Source organism: Amblyomma americanum, chromosome 1 (assembly GCF_052857255.1).
Source record: "Amblyomma americanum isolate KBUSLIRL-KWMA chromosome 1, ASM5285725v1, whole genome shotgun sequence".
Taxonomy (NCBI): Eukaryota; Metazoa; Arthropoda; class Arachnida; order Ixodida; family Ixodidae; genus Amblyomma; species Amblyomma americanum.
Genome location: NC_135497.1, coordinates 443,779,825 through 443,796,634, shown reverse-complemented (window position 1 = coordinate 443,796,634; position 16,810 = coordinate 443,779,825). Strand labels below are relative to the sequence as shown.

The following is a 16,810-nucleotide window of genomic DNA, read 5'->3' as shown; positions in this document are numbered from 1 at the left end:
ATGCAGCAGCCAGTTGCAAATGACAATTAGTACTGTCATTCAGTAGCACAAGCTCCTTTATAATTTTTTCATAGCTACCTGTCTTTTCTGTCTATTGCAGTGAACATATGTTGCCTCGTGTTCATTCCTGTCTGACAAAAGCGGTTCAGTCCTGGTAACCGATTCCCTGGGAGCGCCTCTGTGCAGTCAGCAAGAGGTTGCCTTCTGAGAACAGGCCCCATAAAGCTCCTTTGGCAGTGGGAACAGCTGCAAAGTGGCCCCATGCATGGAGAACGTAATGCACTGGTGTGCGTTTCTCGGCTTGTTTTCTGGGAACTATGCCTGACCTCATGGGCCCAGACGAAAACAAGCCTGCTTGTTAGAGCATTGGCTAGCAGACTGAGGCTCCCTTCCCCACCCTTGTTCATTTATATTGTCAAGAATCTCGTCTATCTTCCCTGCCCTGTCTCTATAGGCAATTTTATAAAGAAACACCAGCAAAGAATTCAACATATGATGTCACCAGCATAGCCTGTCATTGACAGTGCCCATTGATAAGAAGTTAGTAGTTCTTGTATTGCTTTTTTTTTGTTTAATATTTGAGTTCTCTTTTCAGGATAGAGGACAGTACTCTCAGCTGCAGAACAGTGGTGGGACCTAATTCTGAGCGTGAATAAAACTAGAAAATGAGAGCAAATGTCCAGCTGTGCTTTCAGTTTCCCCAAGGCAAGCGTGGCCATTAAGCCCGAATGCTGGCTAGGCATTCTTGTGCCTGGCCGCCATCCTTAAGCCTGCAGCAGGCTAGAGTCCAGTGGACATCTCCCATGTGTGCGCAGGTCACGAGATGAGCTTTGCCATGTTCCTGTGTTGCCTGTTCAAGGTGGGTGCTTGGACCGAGTCTGACGCACCAGCTGTCGTCTTGCGCGTCTTTGAGAGGTGAGCAGTCTGGCTAAATGTGTTTTCAGGACATTTTTTGCATTTTTCGCCTTTTTGGTTTAGATGGGGGGGAGTATGCAACAAATAAAGTTACACTAGTTTCCGTTTGTAATTATTACGTGTTAATTTCATGTCATTTGTGGCCTTACAGGCATATTAACAGAACAGAAAAGCATAAAAATACACTTCACAAAGGCATTGTAGAAATAAAGGTGCGATCGAGCTTATTTATAATTGAACTTTTCTAGTACAAATGAAGGTGGTGTGACTGCCATACCTGTGCCACACCAACAAATTTAATGCCATTAAATGCTTAATGTTTGAAGTTGTATCCCATTCGTGCAGTGCCACACGAACAAATTTATTGGCGTCAGCCTTACTACAATTCGCAGCCTACTGTGTTCACCAAAAGCAATTTTTCTGAGAAATGTGTACGCTCGTCTTTGGTCCTCACAAAAACTTTGCTAAAATCATGTCCTATCAAGTGGCAAATGTTTATTCATAATTTTCGTGGTGAATGGCGCCACTCTCTTGGCTTGTGTGCTTCAGACACCCGAGTTTATGGCTGCTTTTTAGACTTGTCAACCAACAACAAGAGCATCTGTTGCATAAAACTTGTTGCTGGGCGAGTTGGTGACACATACTTGAAAAAAGATGTAGTGCAAAAGGGACGAGCACGGGAGGAGACACAAGGACGAACGAGACACGAAGACGAACGTCCTTGTGTCTCCCTCCCGTGCTGGTCCCTTTTGCGCTACATCTTTTTCAAGTATGTGTTGCATGGTAGTTTTAATATTTATTACAGTTAGACGGCACTGATGAGTCATCATCATCGTGACATGCATATTTATGATATTAGGCAATGGCATTAAGCATTTACTGCCATTTCTTGTATGCGCGTGGTACAGGTATCACAATGCCCATTAAAAGGACACTGAGGACAGCTCGATCCAATTTTGGTTCTTAGTAAAAATTTATTCTACGGCGCTCCCTAGCTATTCTCGTGTTTGCCCGGCAGCACAAGGCGCATTTATGGCCGAGAAAATTGCAAGTAAACATTTTCCCAGCACACGAGTCAAAATTGCGACGACTACACTGGAAAGAACTCGGTGGTGATCGTTGAGAAGTGAATTGCAGTGTAGCCCAGCCCGAGGGATCCACACACGAAAACTCTTCAGGCACCACTGTTTGCGTCCAAGAAGGGCACCCGTATTTCATTGTTTTCACCTTTTCCAGCTTATAAAATCTCTGTTGTCAGTGCAGGTAGTGCCTTTAAGGTTCAAATGTGATAATGTATCGACACAGGCCAACTGTAATTTTGTGTGTGTCTAAGGTTTGTGACACACGGTCTCAGACAGGGTAACGTGAACATCTGCAGAGACGGGAATTGGCTAGAGTAAACATCCAGGCACACAAAGTCATGTGCGAGGGTGTGCTGCATGGTTGCGGCCTTTTAACTGCAGACATACACGAGCATCCGGTCCTCAATGGCTTTCACTTCCAGTGCGGGGAACATGAAAAGGGCACTGGAGACATGAAAGCTACAGTAAGACGAAAGAGAAAATTCATCACGTGTACATAGTACTGCACTGGTGTACACTTTGATGTCACTGCCTTGAGGCTAGCCCCCTTAACTTTCAGCAAATTTTTTTTTTATTTCTTGATGTGTTTGCATGAAATTTTTTGAGCATATTAGAAATAATTATATGACCACTCTCACAGCATTTCTCTGTTGAAAATTGTTTTCTAGTATGTATTTTTCCTCAGAAGCTTGTTAAAAGGCTGCAGAGTTAGGAAACTGTGGCAGAAGGCTGGTTCAACACTCATTGCATTCCTGCTGGCATGCTACAAGTCAAGGCAGGGTGTCTACCAAGTTGATGTTTCCAAATTCCCTGAGTTCTTCAGGTTTTCCCTGGGTGCATTTGTAAAATTCCCTGAGTGACACAGTACTTTGTTTTATGCGAAAACAAGCTGACACAAAGCCGCCTGATGGTACCACTCTCCAGTAAGCATGTTAAAAAATAAAAACGATTTAATCCTATTTGAATAGCAAGGAGTAGTGTTTATTTCATTTAAAAAAAAAGGGGGAGAGATTATCAAAATGCATAACAAATCGAATATCTTCGAAATAATGCTAAAACAAACTGTGAATCGAATTGAACACTTTCAAATATGAACTAAAAGGAAGACGCATACGGAAACAAATATTTTCAAATGTGAGATATTTCTATCTACTGGTAACCGCAATGGTGTGGGACCTGAACATTAGCGTCACAAGTGCGATTCTCTCAGCTAGTCTATTCAGACGAACTGCAGATTATAGAAACTTTAGTTTTTAGAAGTGAAAGAGCTATGAAGTGGAAAATTCATAGGGTAAATGTTGCTCCCGGTTATGCGTGCGTATTCAGCGCGTCGGGCAGGTGCACATTTGAATAAGTTGTACAAAGCATGAAGAGATTTAACTTGTTTGAAAGCACCGTTCACAACATGAAGGCCACTGCTACCAACTTCGAGAATACGACGGCCGTCGCTGGATTCGCAAAGTTCTTGCTTGGTCTCACGGAGAAATTTTATATTCACAACATGAAGGCCACAGCTACCAACTTCGAGGATACGAAGACCGTCGCTGGATTCGCAAAGTTCTTGTTTGGTCTCACGGAGAAATCTTATATTCACAACATGAAGGCCACATCTACCAACTTCGAGAATACGATGGCCGTCGCTAGATTCACAAAGTTCTTGCTTGGTCTCACGGAGAAATTTTATATTCACAACATGAAGGCCACATCTACCAACTTCGAGAATATGATGGCCGTCGCTAGATTCACAAAGTTTTTGCTTAGTCTCACGGAGAAATTTTATATTCACAACATGAAGGCCATAGCTACCAACTTCGAGGATACGAAGGCCATCACTGGATTCGCAAAGTTCTTGTTTGGTCTCACGGAGAAATTTTATATTCACAACATGAAGGCCACAACTACCAACTTTGAGGTACGAAGACCGTCGCTGGATTCGCAAAGTTCTTGTTTGGTCTCAAGCAGTAATTTTATATTCACAACATGAAGGCCACATCTGTCAACTTCGAGAATACGATGGCCGTCGCTAGATTCACAAAGTTCTTGCTTGGTCTCGCGGAGAAATTTTATATTCACAACATGAAGGCCACAACTACCAACTTCGAGGATACGAAGGCCGTCGCTGGATTTGCAAAGTTCTTGTTTGGTCTCACGGAGAAATTTTATATTCACAACATGAAGGCCACAGCTACCAACTTCGAAAATACGACAGCCGTCGCTGGATTCACGAAGTTCTTGTTTGGTCTCATGGAGAAATTTTATGTTCGCAACATGAAGGCCACATCTACCAACTTCGAGAATACGACGGCCGTCGCTAGATTCACAAAGTTCTTGTTTGGTCTCACGGAGAAATTTTATATTCACAACAAGAAGGCCACAGCTACGAACTTCGAGAATACGACGGCCGTCTTTGGATTCACAAAGTTCTTGTTTGGTGTCGCAGAGAAATTTTATATTTACATTTGGCCCATCCATTGAGATATGAAGAATTTTTTAATGAGAGTCCATCTGTGGAAGTTTTAAAAGCGGACACCAATTCTTCCGCCCGCGTGTGCCCCAGAAAGCATGACGTCAAGTAGCGCGTTTTCACGCTCTGCTCTGCACCCGACCAAAAGCGAACCAACACGTCCATTTGCTCTTTTCGTGCAACTTTGTTTAACGATTCGTCAAACGCCACGACGAGGTGGGTGGCTTTGCTTACTTCCGACATGACGAGGTTCTCGCTTGAAGAAAGGCGCGAGACCATAAACAATAGTATATCTTACCTTGTCTTTGCCAAGCTGCATTTTCTTGGCTGTAGCTGATGATGGGAACATCAAAGGGAACAGAGAAGCCGATGCCTCGGCAGCCCGGAGTGATGTGTGCATCATAAAACCGTTGAGGCACCACATCACTTCAGCATTTATGACTTCCAAGCCACGCTGAAAGATATCCTTTGCTGTACGATGGGGTTGGATGTCCGTCGCAGTAGTTGAAGCACTTGAAAGATGCGCAGAAACTGACGGCACTGGCCCGGCACTGGTCACAACGGTGGTCGGCGGTGTCAAAAATGTGGCTGCAGAGGATGTCCCAGCTCCGGTAATGGCCAGTCGGTGCTTCCTACTTTCAGCGTGACTTGTCACCGCTCTTCTTTCCGTGTCGCTGAGCGAAAACTGCTTTCTGCATAGCGCACATTACGCAGCGTTCGGGTTACTTTCGACGGGCCTAATCGAGGCTGCAAACTCGCAATGTTTCGCATTCATCCATTCCTGGACGAAAGTGCACTTGAAGGCCGTTATGCCTGACACGTCGCACACAGCTTGCCTGCGGCACCACAGCAGTCATTGTCGGTTCAAAACGGCGCAGCTAAGTATGAACAGAATTCGTTGTTTTGCTAGCATCAGCAGATCGCGCAAAGGCGCAAAACTATTTCCCCCTCTCACAAAGCTGTGCCGCCTGCATCGCGTGCGTGCACCCCCTGCGGCAGAAATGGACGCTTCCATCAAGGAGATGGAAGGAAGGGAGGAGGGAGGAAGAGTTCATTTGGGGACCATCGCAAGTTTGGGGACCATCACAATGTTTTTTGCTGCTTTGTTGGAGTTGGCCACTGGGAAAGGAAAACAAGGGGAGACCGCTGGCCGTCGAACAGCGCACGTGCGAACCGTAGGAAGCGCGCGCTCTGCCGTCGGCCACAGCGCCGGGGAAGCGCGAGAAAGTGTCCGCATTCGACATAGTACGCTTCGGAATTGGAAGCACCGCTGGCGCCGCAAAGCTTTTTGCCACCTTGCTGGGATGCTCCACTTGACCGCACAACGTTGGAGACCAGCGGTCGCTGAGGAGAGGCCGCGTAACGCCGCGCTGGACAATTCGTGCAGAGCCAGTCCGCATTGCTTACACGAGGCAGCATTTATTGCGACTTTAGTTCCTTTTATGCAGAACTGCAGTTAATTTTCCCCGATATAAGCACAAATACCCTGAGTTTTTCCAGATTATCCAAATTCCCTAAGAATTCCCATTTTCCCCGGTTTTCCCGGTTAGTATATACCCTGCAAGATATTCTTAAAATCTTCTTTTTTTTCCGCAAAACAAAAATTTTGGTTTTGAATTTTTTTGTGATGCAGTGTCCATTGACATATCTAGAATGAAAAGAAATTTTCATGCAGAAAATTTAAAATTCGCAAATTTGAAAAACAATGTAGTGTCCATTGACATATCTAGAGTGAGAAAAAATTTTCATACAAGGAATCTAATATCCACAAATTTGAAAAACAATGTCTTGATCTGCACTATGGTCCTAGGAGTGCAGCAAAGCAAACGGGGTCGAAATAGATGAAACAGTCTGGCAGAAATCTGCTCCACGAAGTACCTGGGCAGAAAACTGCAATGGAAAAAAAAAAGCCTATTATTGGAGCGTTTCCCCATAATGCACAGCCACCATGATTCATGAAACGATTATTTTAGAGTTGATTTCAGCAATGAAACTTTGGGACAGCATAATAAAACTTGATATACAAGCAAATGCAACAGATATGAAAACATCAATTTTTTGTCCATTTTGTGGGGTATTTCAAAGCCTCATCCCCCTTTAAAGGGGCTCTGAAACACCTTCTGAGGAGAGTACACAAGCTCGCTCAATCACTACATTCTGTAGTCATGAATACATGAGCCAAGCATTACGCTTCTGCATGCAGCAGAGAACCCATGATCATGCACGAAAGTTGAAGAGTCCTTTCCGGCGACTCTTTCATGCTCACACCCTCCTCCGTGGCACGCTCCTGTGCCATGGAGGAGTGCTGGCGTTTGAGCGTACAAAAAGTGACGAGAGGAGAAATGCGCAAGGATGCTGAAATTCAAATTTGACAATTTATGATTCTGCTTTTAAAAAAGAAATTAAAAAAAAAATTTTAACATCCCAGGAATACCGCACCTTTATTGAGAGCCCCTTTAAGAAATTGCTCTCATGGGATAAAAGAATAGATGAGCATGTTGGTGAGAGGTAGACAGCACTCCCTGACCTTTTCCCCTTCAAACATGGGACTCCACACCTCTCTTTAGGGATGGTCGTAATGAAAGGAATTGTATTGCGTGCCTCAGCTGAAGCGTGGGAAATGCTGCACTTCATCCTCTGCTTGAACACATTCGTAAGTCATGCTTGCTCTTGCCTATGCTGTATGCCCTGAAGCCAGATGAAACATAGCTTAGGTGCACTAAAGAGGATTCTGCGCTTGCCTTTTTACTACAGGAACTCGGGTCTCCATGCTCCAAGCATTCTTAGAAACTTTGAATTATTGTCCTGTGCTGCCAATTTCCCCTCAGAGAGTAGGAGGAGTCAACAAACGCGTGAAGTGCCTTGCAGCCAGTTGCTTGGCGGCTTGCCGCTCTGCCATCGGCGGAGTGATGCGTAGTAATATGCGGAGTGATCTGTGAAAGCAAAGAATCCATGCGTATTTTTATTTCCGTGGGCCTAATTTTCGTCTATTTTGTCTGCGACTTTAACTATTTATTGATGGAAACCTAAAAAATAAAATAAAAGCCAAAGCAAAGCCACCACGCAACTGGTTGAAAGGCGCTCCATGGGTTGGTTGACTCCTCCTACTCTCATTGGTCAGTTCAAGAAGAAAAAGGCGGGAGCCAGGACGCTTAATCCGATTTAAAAGGGAAATCGGTTGCACAGGACAATACTAATTCGAGATTTCTAAGATTGCTCAGAGCTTGTAGATCAAGTTCTCACGCTAAAAGTACGAGCTCAGAATCCTTTTTAGTGCACGTTTAACAAACTTGCAAGCCTACTTACCGTATTTACACGATTGTAAGTCTACCCTTTTTTTTGAAATTTAAAATTCCGAAGTGGGGGGGGGGCCGACTTACAATCGAAACGAAACCTTGAACTGCCAATAAAAGCAAGAAAAACTATCTATCAGGGACGTTATTGCGATGTTAGAAGTTTTTGTTTGCTCTATGGCTCCAAGCGTAGCGTTCAGGTATTCCGCGGGCTTTTTGGCCAGGATTTTTCATTTTTTATTTTTACTATGCACACCGTTACCCACCGCGATGGTTCAGTGCTACTGAACAGGATACCCGGGTTAGAATCCGACCGCAGCGGCAGCGTTTCAATGGAAGCGAAATGCAAAGGCGCCCGTGTGCTGTGCGATGTCAGTACAGTTGGTTAAAGATCCCCAGGTGGTCGAAATTATTCGGGAGCCCTTCACTACGGCACCTCGTTCTTCCTTTCTTCTTTCACTCCCTCCTTTATCTCTTCCCTTACAACTGGGTTTCCGCCGATATTTGAGACAAATACTGTGCCACTTCTTTTCCCCCAAAACCAATTTCATTTCATTTCACTCGTGGGAAGGGCCGCTGTCCCGCTGTTCCAATCGCGGAGTCTGCGCCAGCGCCCGGGGGTGTCGCTAGCTGATGGCAGAGCCGCTATTTCAGTTGGTTGCACAATACGTAATGCACTTCTGGGGAATGCCGATGTTTGCTGGAAGAGCCGACGCCCCGACACCGATCACTTTGTTTGGTGGCGCTTGGAGTCGGTGCTTTTGGAGCATGAAAAATATGTAATGAATAAAGCTAGTAGGAATGCAGCTGCCATGAAAAATAGGGCACTGTGGAATTACAATAGGTATGAGGTGGTAAGAGGGATCTGGAAAGGGGTGACGCCGCCGCGGTGGCTGAGTGGTTATGGCGCTCGGCTGCTGGCCCGAAAGACGCGGGTTCGATCCCGGCTGCTGCGGTCGAATTTCGATGGAGGCGAAATTCTAGAGGCCCGCGTACTGTGCGATGTCAGTGCACGTTAAAGAACCCCAGGTGGTCGAAATTTCCGGAGCCCTTCACTACGGCGTCTCTCATAGCCAGAGTCGCTTTGGGACGTTAAACCCCCATAAACCTAAACCTGGAAAGGGGTGATGGTCCCTAGCCTGACCTTCGGGAATGCGGTCCTGTGTATGAGGCCAGATGTTCAAGCAAGGCTGGAAATTAGGCAACGGGGAGTAGGGAGGTTAGCTTTGGGAGCACATGGCAATACACCAAATCAGGGGGTACAGGGTGATATGGGATGGGCGTCTTTCAAGAGCAGAGAGGCTAGCAGTAAGATAGCATTTGAGGAACGATTGAGAAGGATGGAGGAAAAGCGGTGGGCTAGGAAAGTTTTCAGATACCTGTATATAAAGAATGTTGACACGAAATGGAGAAAGCAAACTAGAAAATTGACAAGCAAATATCTGGACAGCAGTAAGGGGGCAAATCAGCAATTATCGGTTAAGAAAAAGGTTAAAGGAACAGAGAGAGCTTTGTGGAAAACAGGGATGCTGACGAAATCGGCACTGGAAACATACCGGACCTTTAAACAGGAAATTGTCAAAGAAAATATCTATGATAATTGTAGGGGAAGTTCTTTGTTGTTTGAGGCCAGGACTGGAGTTTTGCGGACTAAGACGTATAGAGTCAGGTACCAGGAGATAGACACTTTGTGCATTGCGTGTGGAGAGGAGGAGGAAACGGCTGAACACTTGATACTTTTCTGTAAAGGGCTTCACCCTACAGTGGAAGGCAGTGCGGCTGACTTACCCAAGGCATTGGGGTTTAGGGATAGTGAAGGGAAAGTGGATTTTAAGAGGTTAGAAGTAACCAAGCGAAGGTTATCTGATTGGTGGCTAAAAGCAAGACAGGAGTAAAATTGCACAAGACATGGCTAGGTGGCTTGAGCCACCGCCCGATGTAAAGGGTTCAGCCGTATCCATCCATCCATCTTTGACCCGACTGCCGGCCGCGTGCTTCGCCATGAGCTCTCCAGGTTCGAAAAGCATTCGGCGCTCATCCACTGCAGCGTTCAAGAGGGAGGCCATCATTTACGCCGAAGAAACCAACAACTGCGCGGCGGGCCGCAAGTTCGACGTTTCTGAACGGTTGGTGTGGGAGTGGCGGAAGCAGCGAGACAAAATTTTCGATTGTGACTCCAAGCGAAGAGGTTTCCGCGGGCCGAAGTCGGGACGCTTTCTGGAGCTGGAGGTCAAGCTTGCAGCGCATGTCACCGAAATACGTGATCGGTCCCTTCCAGTGACATGCGAAATGATCACGCAACAAGCCCGGGTCTTTGCTGCGGAAGCTGGAATACTCCGAACAGACTTCAAAGCCAACAGGGCTTGGGCTTCGAGATTTATGAAGAGGGCTGGCTTCTCTCTTCGTCGGCGTACTAGTGTATGCCAGAAGCTGCCTGCTGCTTACAAGGAGAAAGTTCTCGCCTTCCATAGGCACTACCTAAAGCTCCGCGACTCGCGTCGATACCTGCTCGGCCAAATCGGCAATGCGGACCAGACTCCCGTCTACTTCGACATGACGAGCAACACAACATTGAGCGTGAGGGGAGCTCGCGAGGTTAAGCTTCTCATGAGAGGAAACGAGAAACTTCGGTTCACTGTTATGGTATCATGCTTGGCAGATGGCACAAAGCTCCGACCGTACATCGTCTTCAAAAGAAAAACTATGCCAAAGGAAATGTTCCCGAAAGGTGTGATTGTGCAAGTGAACGAAAAAGGCTTTATGACGGATGACTTAGTTATTGATTGGTACCGTCGGGTGTGGCTTTTGAGGCCAGGGGCATCCCTCAAAAATCGCAATCTGAACCTCCTCGTGCTGGACTCATTTCGCGGCCACCTTACCGCGAAAGTGAAGGCAGAGCTCCGAAAAGAAGATACAGATATGCTGGTGATTCCCGGCGGTCTGACGGGGCAGCTGCAGCCGCTAGACGTTGGCATTAACAAGCCATTCAAGGACTTGCTCCGGCGTGAGTACAACGAGTGGCTGGCGGCAGAAGGGCGGGAACTTACGCCAACGGGGTGTGTGAAGAGAGCCTCCCTGGCGGCTGTGTGCGGGTGGGTGATTTCCACTTGGGCGGCCGTTCCACGCGATGTCGTGGTGCGGTCATTTAGGAAGTGTGGGCTTTCCATGGAGGACGATGTGCTGTGGGATTGCAGTGGCGACGATGACGACGACGACAGCAGTACCACTGAAGATGACTCAAGTGAGGATGAATAGCCCATCTTTGCAATAAATTTTCGTTTTTGAAGCGCTCCACCAGTGTTTTTTTTTTCGGACATGCGATTGGGGGGGTCGACTTACATTCGAGTCGACTTACAATCGTGTAAATACGGTATACTTAGCCAAAGTTGTGCGTATCCATGGTCCTTGGATAAAACTTGTAGGTGGTTACTTCTGCCTAAGAGAAAAGTGGGAAATGCCTTTCAAAGGAGACCCTCAAGCCAAAGGTGGTGATCTCTTGTCACAACATCGCAATGAACTGCCTTGCACCTGCTAGCGGCCTCGGCAGTTGCAAGGCAGTTGACCACAATGTCATGACAACAGCTCAGTGCACACCATTGGTTGGATGGTCTTCACAAGTTTAAATAAAACTTGCACAAATGATAGAAATAATGTAACAGCCCAAACCTCCACAATACATATAAAAACTTCTGTGTAAAAGAATTTCACACTATTGCTAGACGACAGTGTTCAGGAAAACATGAAGTTTGCAAGGAAATGCACTGAGTTTTCCAGCGGAAACACAGTTGGTAGTTGATTTTGATTTGATAATATATTTCTGAAAGTGTAGTAGAACCTTGATTATATGACTCTGAGGGGCCACACAAAACGGGCGTAAAATCTGGGCACGTATAATCAGAAATCGTGCTCAATGAATGTATTCGGTTAATAAATGCGACCACCAGTAAGGGAGGGGGGGTGGCTGTAAACACTAATTATATTTCGTTTTCCCACACGTTTAAAGCACCCCTGTTTTCATTCGGAGAGAATCACCACTGCGACTGCGCAGCCAGAAAGAATTTCGGCATCGACAAGGCGGCTCAGATGAGATGTGTGTGCTGCCGTCACTGCACGCTACGTATGTGTTGCATGTGCCCTAAAAATGAGTGCAGAGATGCTCCAGGAATTCGGTTCCTTGGACTTGTCGAAGATGCTTCCTGATGCGCAGTGCAAGCATGCTAGTGATGTGCCTTTCTGTTCAGACATTTCTCACTTGGCCACTTAGGCAGCAGTTCCTGTATTATAGACGGTTGCACCATAAAGGGAACCATATAAATCATGACGTTCCGTCTGTGGCGCAAATAAGGAACTAGAGGGCACCCACACCGGTGATATGCTTCCTGCAGCTATATGTGGTCCACTGGGTCCGCACCGCTTGCTTGGTGTTGCTAGGCCTAATACGCTCACACTGACATTGCAGCAAGAGAAGCTTCCAAACTAGCCACCTCTGAGCATAGAAAAGCCTAATCTTGTTACAGGTTGCTGCCAGCACAATAGGCTCATGCTGATATGAATGTCGAGTTGGTTCCGTAACGCCTTAGCCAGGGAGACAAGCGGAGAAGTGGGCCAGGTGAGAGCGCCAACGGCTGCGGGTCACAGGTGGAGCTGAGCCGTCAACAGAACTACCATTGCAGGCAGTCATGCACTGGATTGCATCATTACGTGCACGTGTCTCTGTCTTAATTTGGATTTGGAATAACCTGGGGTGACGTGACTTCTCCCATTCAAGTTTATAAGTGAAGGAAACAGCGGAAATGACAGGGACGTGACGCGACTACACAGGCGCTCATGGACCAGTTAGCCTGCCAAAAAGCCCTCCCATCAACTCTCCTTACCGCGCCATAGGCCATTGGTCATATCTGACCGACGTTTTGAACCAGCCACCAAAAAGTCAAGTCAAGAGGGCACTCCCGGACAAGCTCCGGTATCTAGTTTGATTCTATAACACCATTTCTTTGGTTTCAGTTACGTTTTTTTCATTTTCTAACGCAAAGAGACGACGTGAAAAATGAAACTTTGAGCGGATGTAGCCTGCCGATCGCCGATCATGGCATCGATTTTGCTGCGCACTCCTCAAAGGAGAAAGGCTACACTGAGCACTTTTGTCAGTTCTTATGCTGCCTTGATTTTTTATTTTTTTAAGAGTGGTAATGATGAGTTAGACAACCACATGGAATGGTCGGATTTCAGTTTCGATTGCGAGACTTCGTCTCAGAGGCCCAAGACATCAGCACACGCTCGTACGTGTTTCGTTTTGCCGTTCACATTGTATTTTATATAGTGCATTTGATTTGTAAATGATGAGAGCGATTTCATTTGGTGCTTTAGGATTTTTGCAACATACTGCTAAGATAGTTTGCCGAATCCCCCAGCAAGATTTTTGATTATGATGATGTCAGGGAAGGCCACACTCCCTGTACTGCCAGCCAAAAAGCAAAAAAAAGAAGTAAAAAGTAAAGAAAAAAGAATGTAAAAAGAGTAGGAACTGCAAGTTCTGCTTTCAAAACAAGACCAGAACTCAAAACAAGTGTAATGTGAAGCACATTCTACATCTACCTCCACTTCCTGTCCTCCTGCAACTGCTTTCTCTAGTGGCACAGCAGTCGTACTGCCTAACTTAAAAGGCCACAGAAAGTGCAATGTATTGTGTACGCAGCTAAAAGTCTGAAAAATGGTAACTAACAGCATATGGAACATTTTGTATATTTTTTAAAATCAATTTCACGCTCAGTGCAGCAGCTTATTTTTATTTTGCTTGTATTTTTGTGTGTTACCAGCATATTTAGACAGTAAATTTTCGAAAAGTGTTGCACACACAACCCAGGAGTTTTTTTTTGTTCAGAAATATAATCAGCAAGCTACAGCTGATGTATTACAATGCACAATGCATTTATTACTTCTTGAAGAAATAATTTTTATTTTAAAACACTCAAAATCGGTCATTTTTTCACTGTAAGGAAAGACTTAAAGTGCTCCACCAGCATTTTTCATTCTGGACGGCCGCTGCTGGCCATGATATGTAACAGGGCGTGTAAAATTTTTTGAATGCATTATTTGTACGGGTACTTCGCCACGCCCGAGATAATCCATTGTGAAATGTGAGTTGTCACACAAACATGGGATGCATAATTGGGGTTCCACTGTAGTGGCAAGTAATGCTGTATGAAGTATGTAGAGTGGATGATCGCAGGAAAAAATGCAGTGGGCTGACAAAGCGTCCGTCCAGCACTCTTGGGGCAAGAAAGAAAGAAGAGTAAAAGAACACCTCCCTGCAAGAAAGTGCCAAGATGTGGGAAAGCTTTCTTGCATGTGCAGGAAAGGCAGGGCACCTTCGCACCTGCCTGCATGCAGTGCATAGATCCATCATGGCCAGATCTCAGCATTGCATGTGCAGCATGCTACACATTGTCTCCAACGGACAGAATTGTGTGCAAGCGCAGAGTGCACTGCAATGTTGATTTTGGGTTGAACAGAGAGATGGTAGCTCAATTTTCAATAGGTGCAGCAAAGGGATCTGACATGGACAGGTATCAGCGCCACGTGTGCATCGCTTGCACTGGATGGAGAGGTGTGTGGTGCACATGCTCGTAGAGTTGGTGACAGCTGTTCTTCAGAAGAAATGAGAAGAGAGAGAGAGAAAAGAAAAGAATCGTGATTGCAAAGCTTGTGCCACATGGTTTACCAGCTGGGCACATTCTGAGCATTTGGAGCCAGAGAGAAAGCAAAAGACAGAAAAAGAGCACTAATAGCAGTCACTGCTGAAGGGAAGAAAAAAAACAAAAAAACTGAACCAGTGCCGTTTTCAAGCGGGATGGCACGAATTTGTTACATGTTCTCACTATTCATCTGCATGGTGTAATGGTGAAATTTAGAAACAGAATGAACAAAGCCAAGAAAGTAATATGTAGCCAGAAAATACTCTAAATGTATTTCACTTTGGCCGTAAGGTTGTGCAGCTGGCCCACTTTTAAAAGCACAGCATTGAGGTAGCAACACACAGGAGCTGGATGGATGATGCAACATTGTGCAGGCTTACATGATGTATACAGCAAAGAGGTATGAAAAAAAGCAAAAAGCCATGTGCTATGCTGCATGCTAGGACACGAGGCCGTGTGATTGTTTGCCATGCCAAGGCGTGTGCCCTCCCAGCTGTGGAGATTTTTGCGCTGCCCCTTGAGTACTTGGATGACCCCTCTTTAAGGCCCCGTAATACACACTGGCTGGCTTCGCATTGTTTGCAGGTATATGCAGCTGGTGCGCCTACTGCAGCTAGAGTACCGCATGGAGCCAGCCGGAAGTCATGGTGTCTGGAGCCTTGACGACTACCAATTCCTGCCGTTCATTTGGGGCAGTGGGCAGCTGATTGGTAAGAGGCACCCCCCCCCCACATCATATTTGTTTCTTGACCACCCACAGAGAAATTGGGCACACCTGTGAAACCTGTGTGTGAAAGTGGCTTAGTACTCTGGAGTCTTTCTGAAAAAAAAATGCATACACTCTCTTCACATTCAGTGCTGAACAGATTTTTTGAATGACTTTTTTTTCTTGGGGTGTGCAGATATTCGAAACTTAAACAGTTTGCGAATAGTATTTTCTGTTGATTCAGTTCACATTGCACTTTCAATATTCGAACTATCCAAACCTCCTAAACATCCTTTTCTTGATCTAAACTCTCTGCAGAACATTGTGACATTTCCAAGCGGCACTTATGCTGCACTTGTCACATGAATTAACTTGGCCTTTCCTAATAGAAACGACTGCCAGCAGGCGGCAAATGCCCACTCGTGGAAATGTTTTCATAAAATAAATGCGCTGGCGGCTGTCGAGAGCTGCTGAAGTGCAGCTCCACCATGCAGTCAGCAGCGGTGTGTGAACCGGACTGGCAGCAGTCCCCGTTGTGGATCACTATGATAAGAGACCCAGCGCTCACGGAAGCAGCCCAGCTTGTCGAATATAGTGGAAGGGGCAAAGTTAGGCCCACATGTACTGCTGCGGTTGTTTCATGGCGACTGCTTTGATCATTCTCAATTTTCATCAATTAGGATTTGGAAACTTTGGAGTGACCCCCTGCAAGCCCATCACAGGGCTTGCAGTTCAGTGAAACCAACACACGGGGGCCAAGCGGGTTATGCATGTTGATGGCTCAGAGATCACATTCGTCAACCCTTTTGACACTCAATTTTTTCTTATCCTGCTGGTTTGCAAAGTTAGGGGGTCACTCCATTTGATGTATTGACGAATTATTGAGTAAGTATGGTAGTCTATTTTACCACTAGTAATCACTTTTTATTCCACAAAAAAAAAAAAAACATCCCTCTATCCCTCAAGGCTGAGGACATGACTGAACCTGATGTGTACCTGTTTTTTTCGGTCCTCTCACAAAAGGAGAGGCTGCGCAGTTAAGCAGCTGGCCTCTTGTGGTGTGTTAATTTGCCATGGCGTTCTTTGGATATTGTGCCCTTGTGCTATTAGAAATTAGATCACAGCCAGAAGGCAACAGTTAGATGCTATGTTTGGAAATACCTGTTCACTACAAAACACATTGCTGCAGCTCAGGTGCAGTGGTGCCATTGCTGCTGAGCACACTTTCCTGATGACGCACAAGCTGCCATCAGCTACCATCAGCGCTGGGTCGGACCCGCCTGTATATCGACTCTGTGGGGTGCATGTCCAAAAAGCAATAGGCCCCTTCACGTGCAGCAGGTCGTGTATTGGACAGGTAGGCTGCTGTATGAGCGAACCTGTAGGGGGAACATGATCTAAATCCAAAAACAGTGGAGCAGCATACCACTATTCCGACAGTGGTGTGCTACTGCACTATAAGTCATGCATGCAGGGTGCATGCGTGCATTGGAGATCTGTATTCATGCTTGCTCAGTCTTCAGTTCATTGGTGAAATGCACATGATTCAGCACAGTCGAGCCCACTTATAATGGCCACAGTTATAACGAATGCTTGCTTATCACAAACGAAAGCATTGCTATGGTCACAACATGCTTTAGAGCAATGACACTCCC

At 45.9% G+C, this 16,810-nt stretch overlaps 2 protein-coding genes across 3 annotated transcripts in view; one reads left to right on the top strand and one right to left on the bottom strand.

The window, feature by feature from the left end:
• The window catches only part of RpL35 (Ribosomal protein L35), a 170,538-nt gene that overhangs the window by 98,631 nt on the left and 55,097 nt on the right, over positions 1 to 16,810 (bottom strand). The gene's annotated exons all lie outside the window — the stretch shown is intronic.
• The window catches only part of LOC144115923 (serine/threonine-protein phosphatase 2A activator-like), a 48,532-nt gene that overhangs the window by 24,300 nt on the left and 7,422 nt on the right, over positions 1 to 16,810 (top strand). For both annotated transcript variants that reach the window (XM_077650554.1, XM_077650553.1), the window contains exons 6-7: positions 816 to 915; positions 15,035 to 15,159. In XM_077650554.1, coding sequence (XP_077506680.1) covers positions 816 to 915; positions 15,035 to 15,159 — 225 coding nt within the window. The remainder of the gene's footprint in view (positions 1 to 815; positions 916 to 15,034; positions 15,160 to 16,810) is intronic.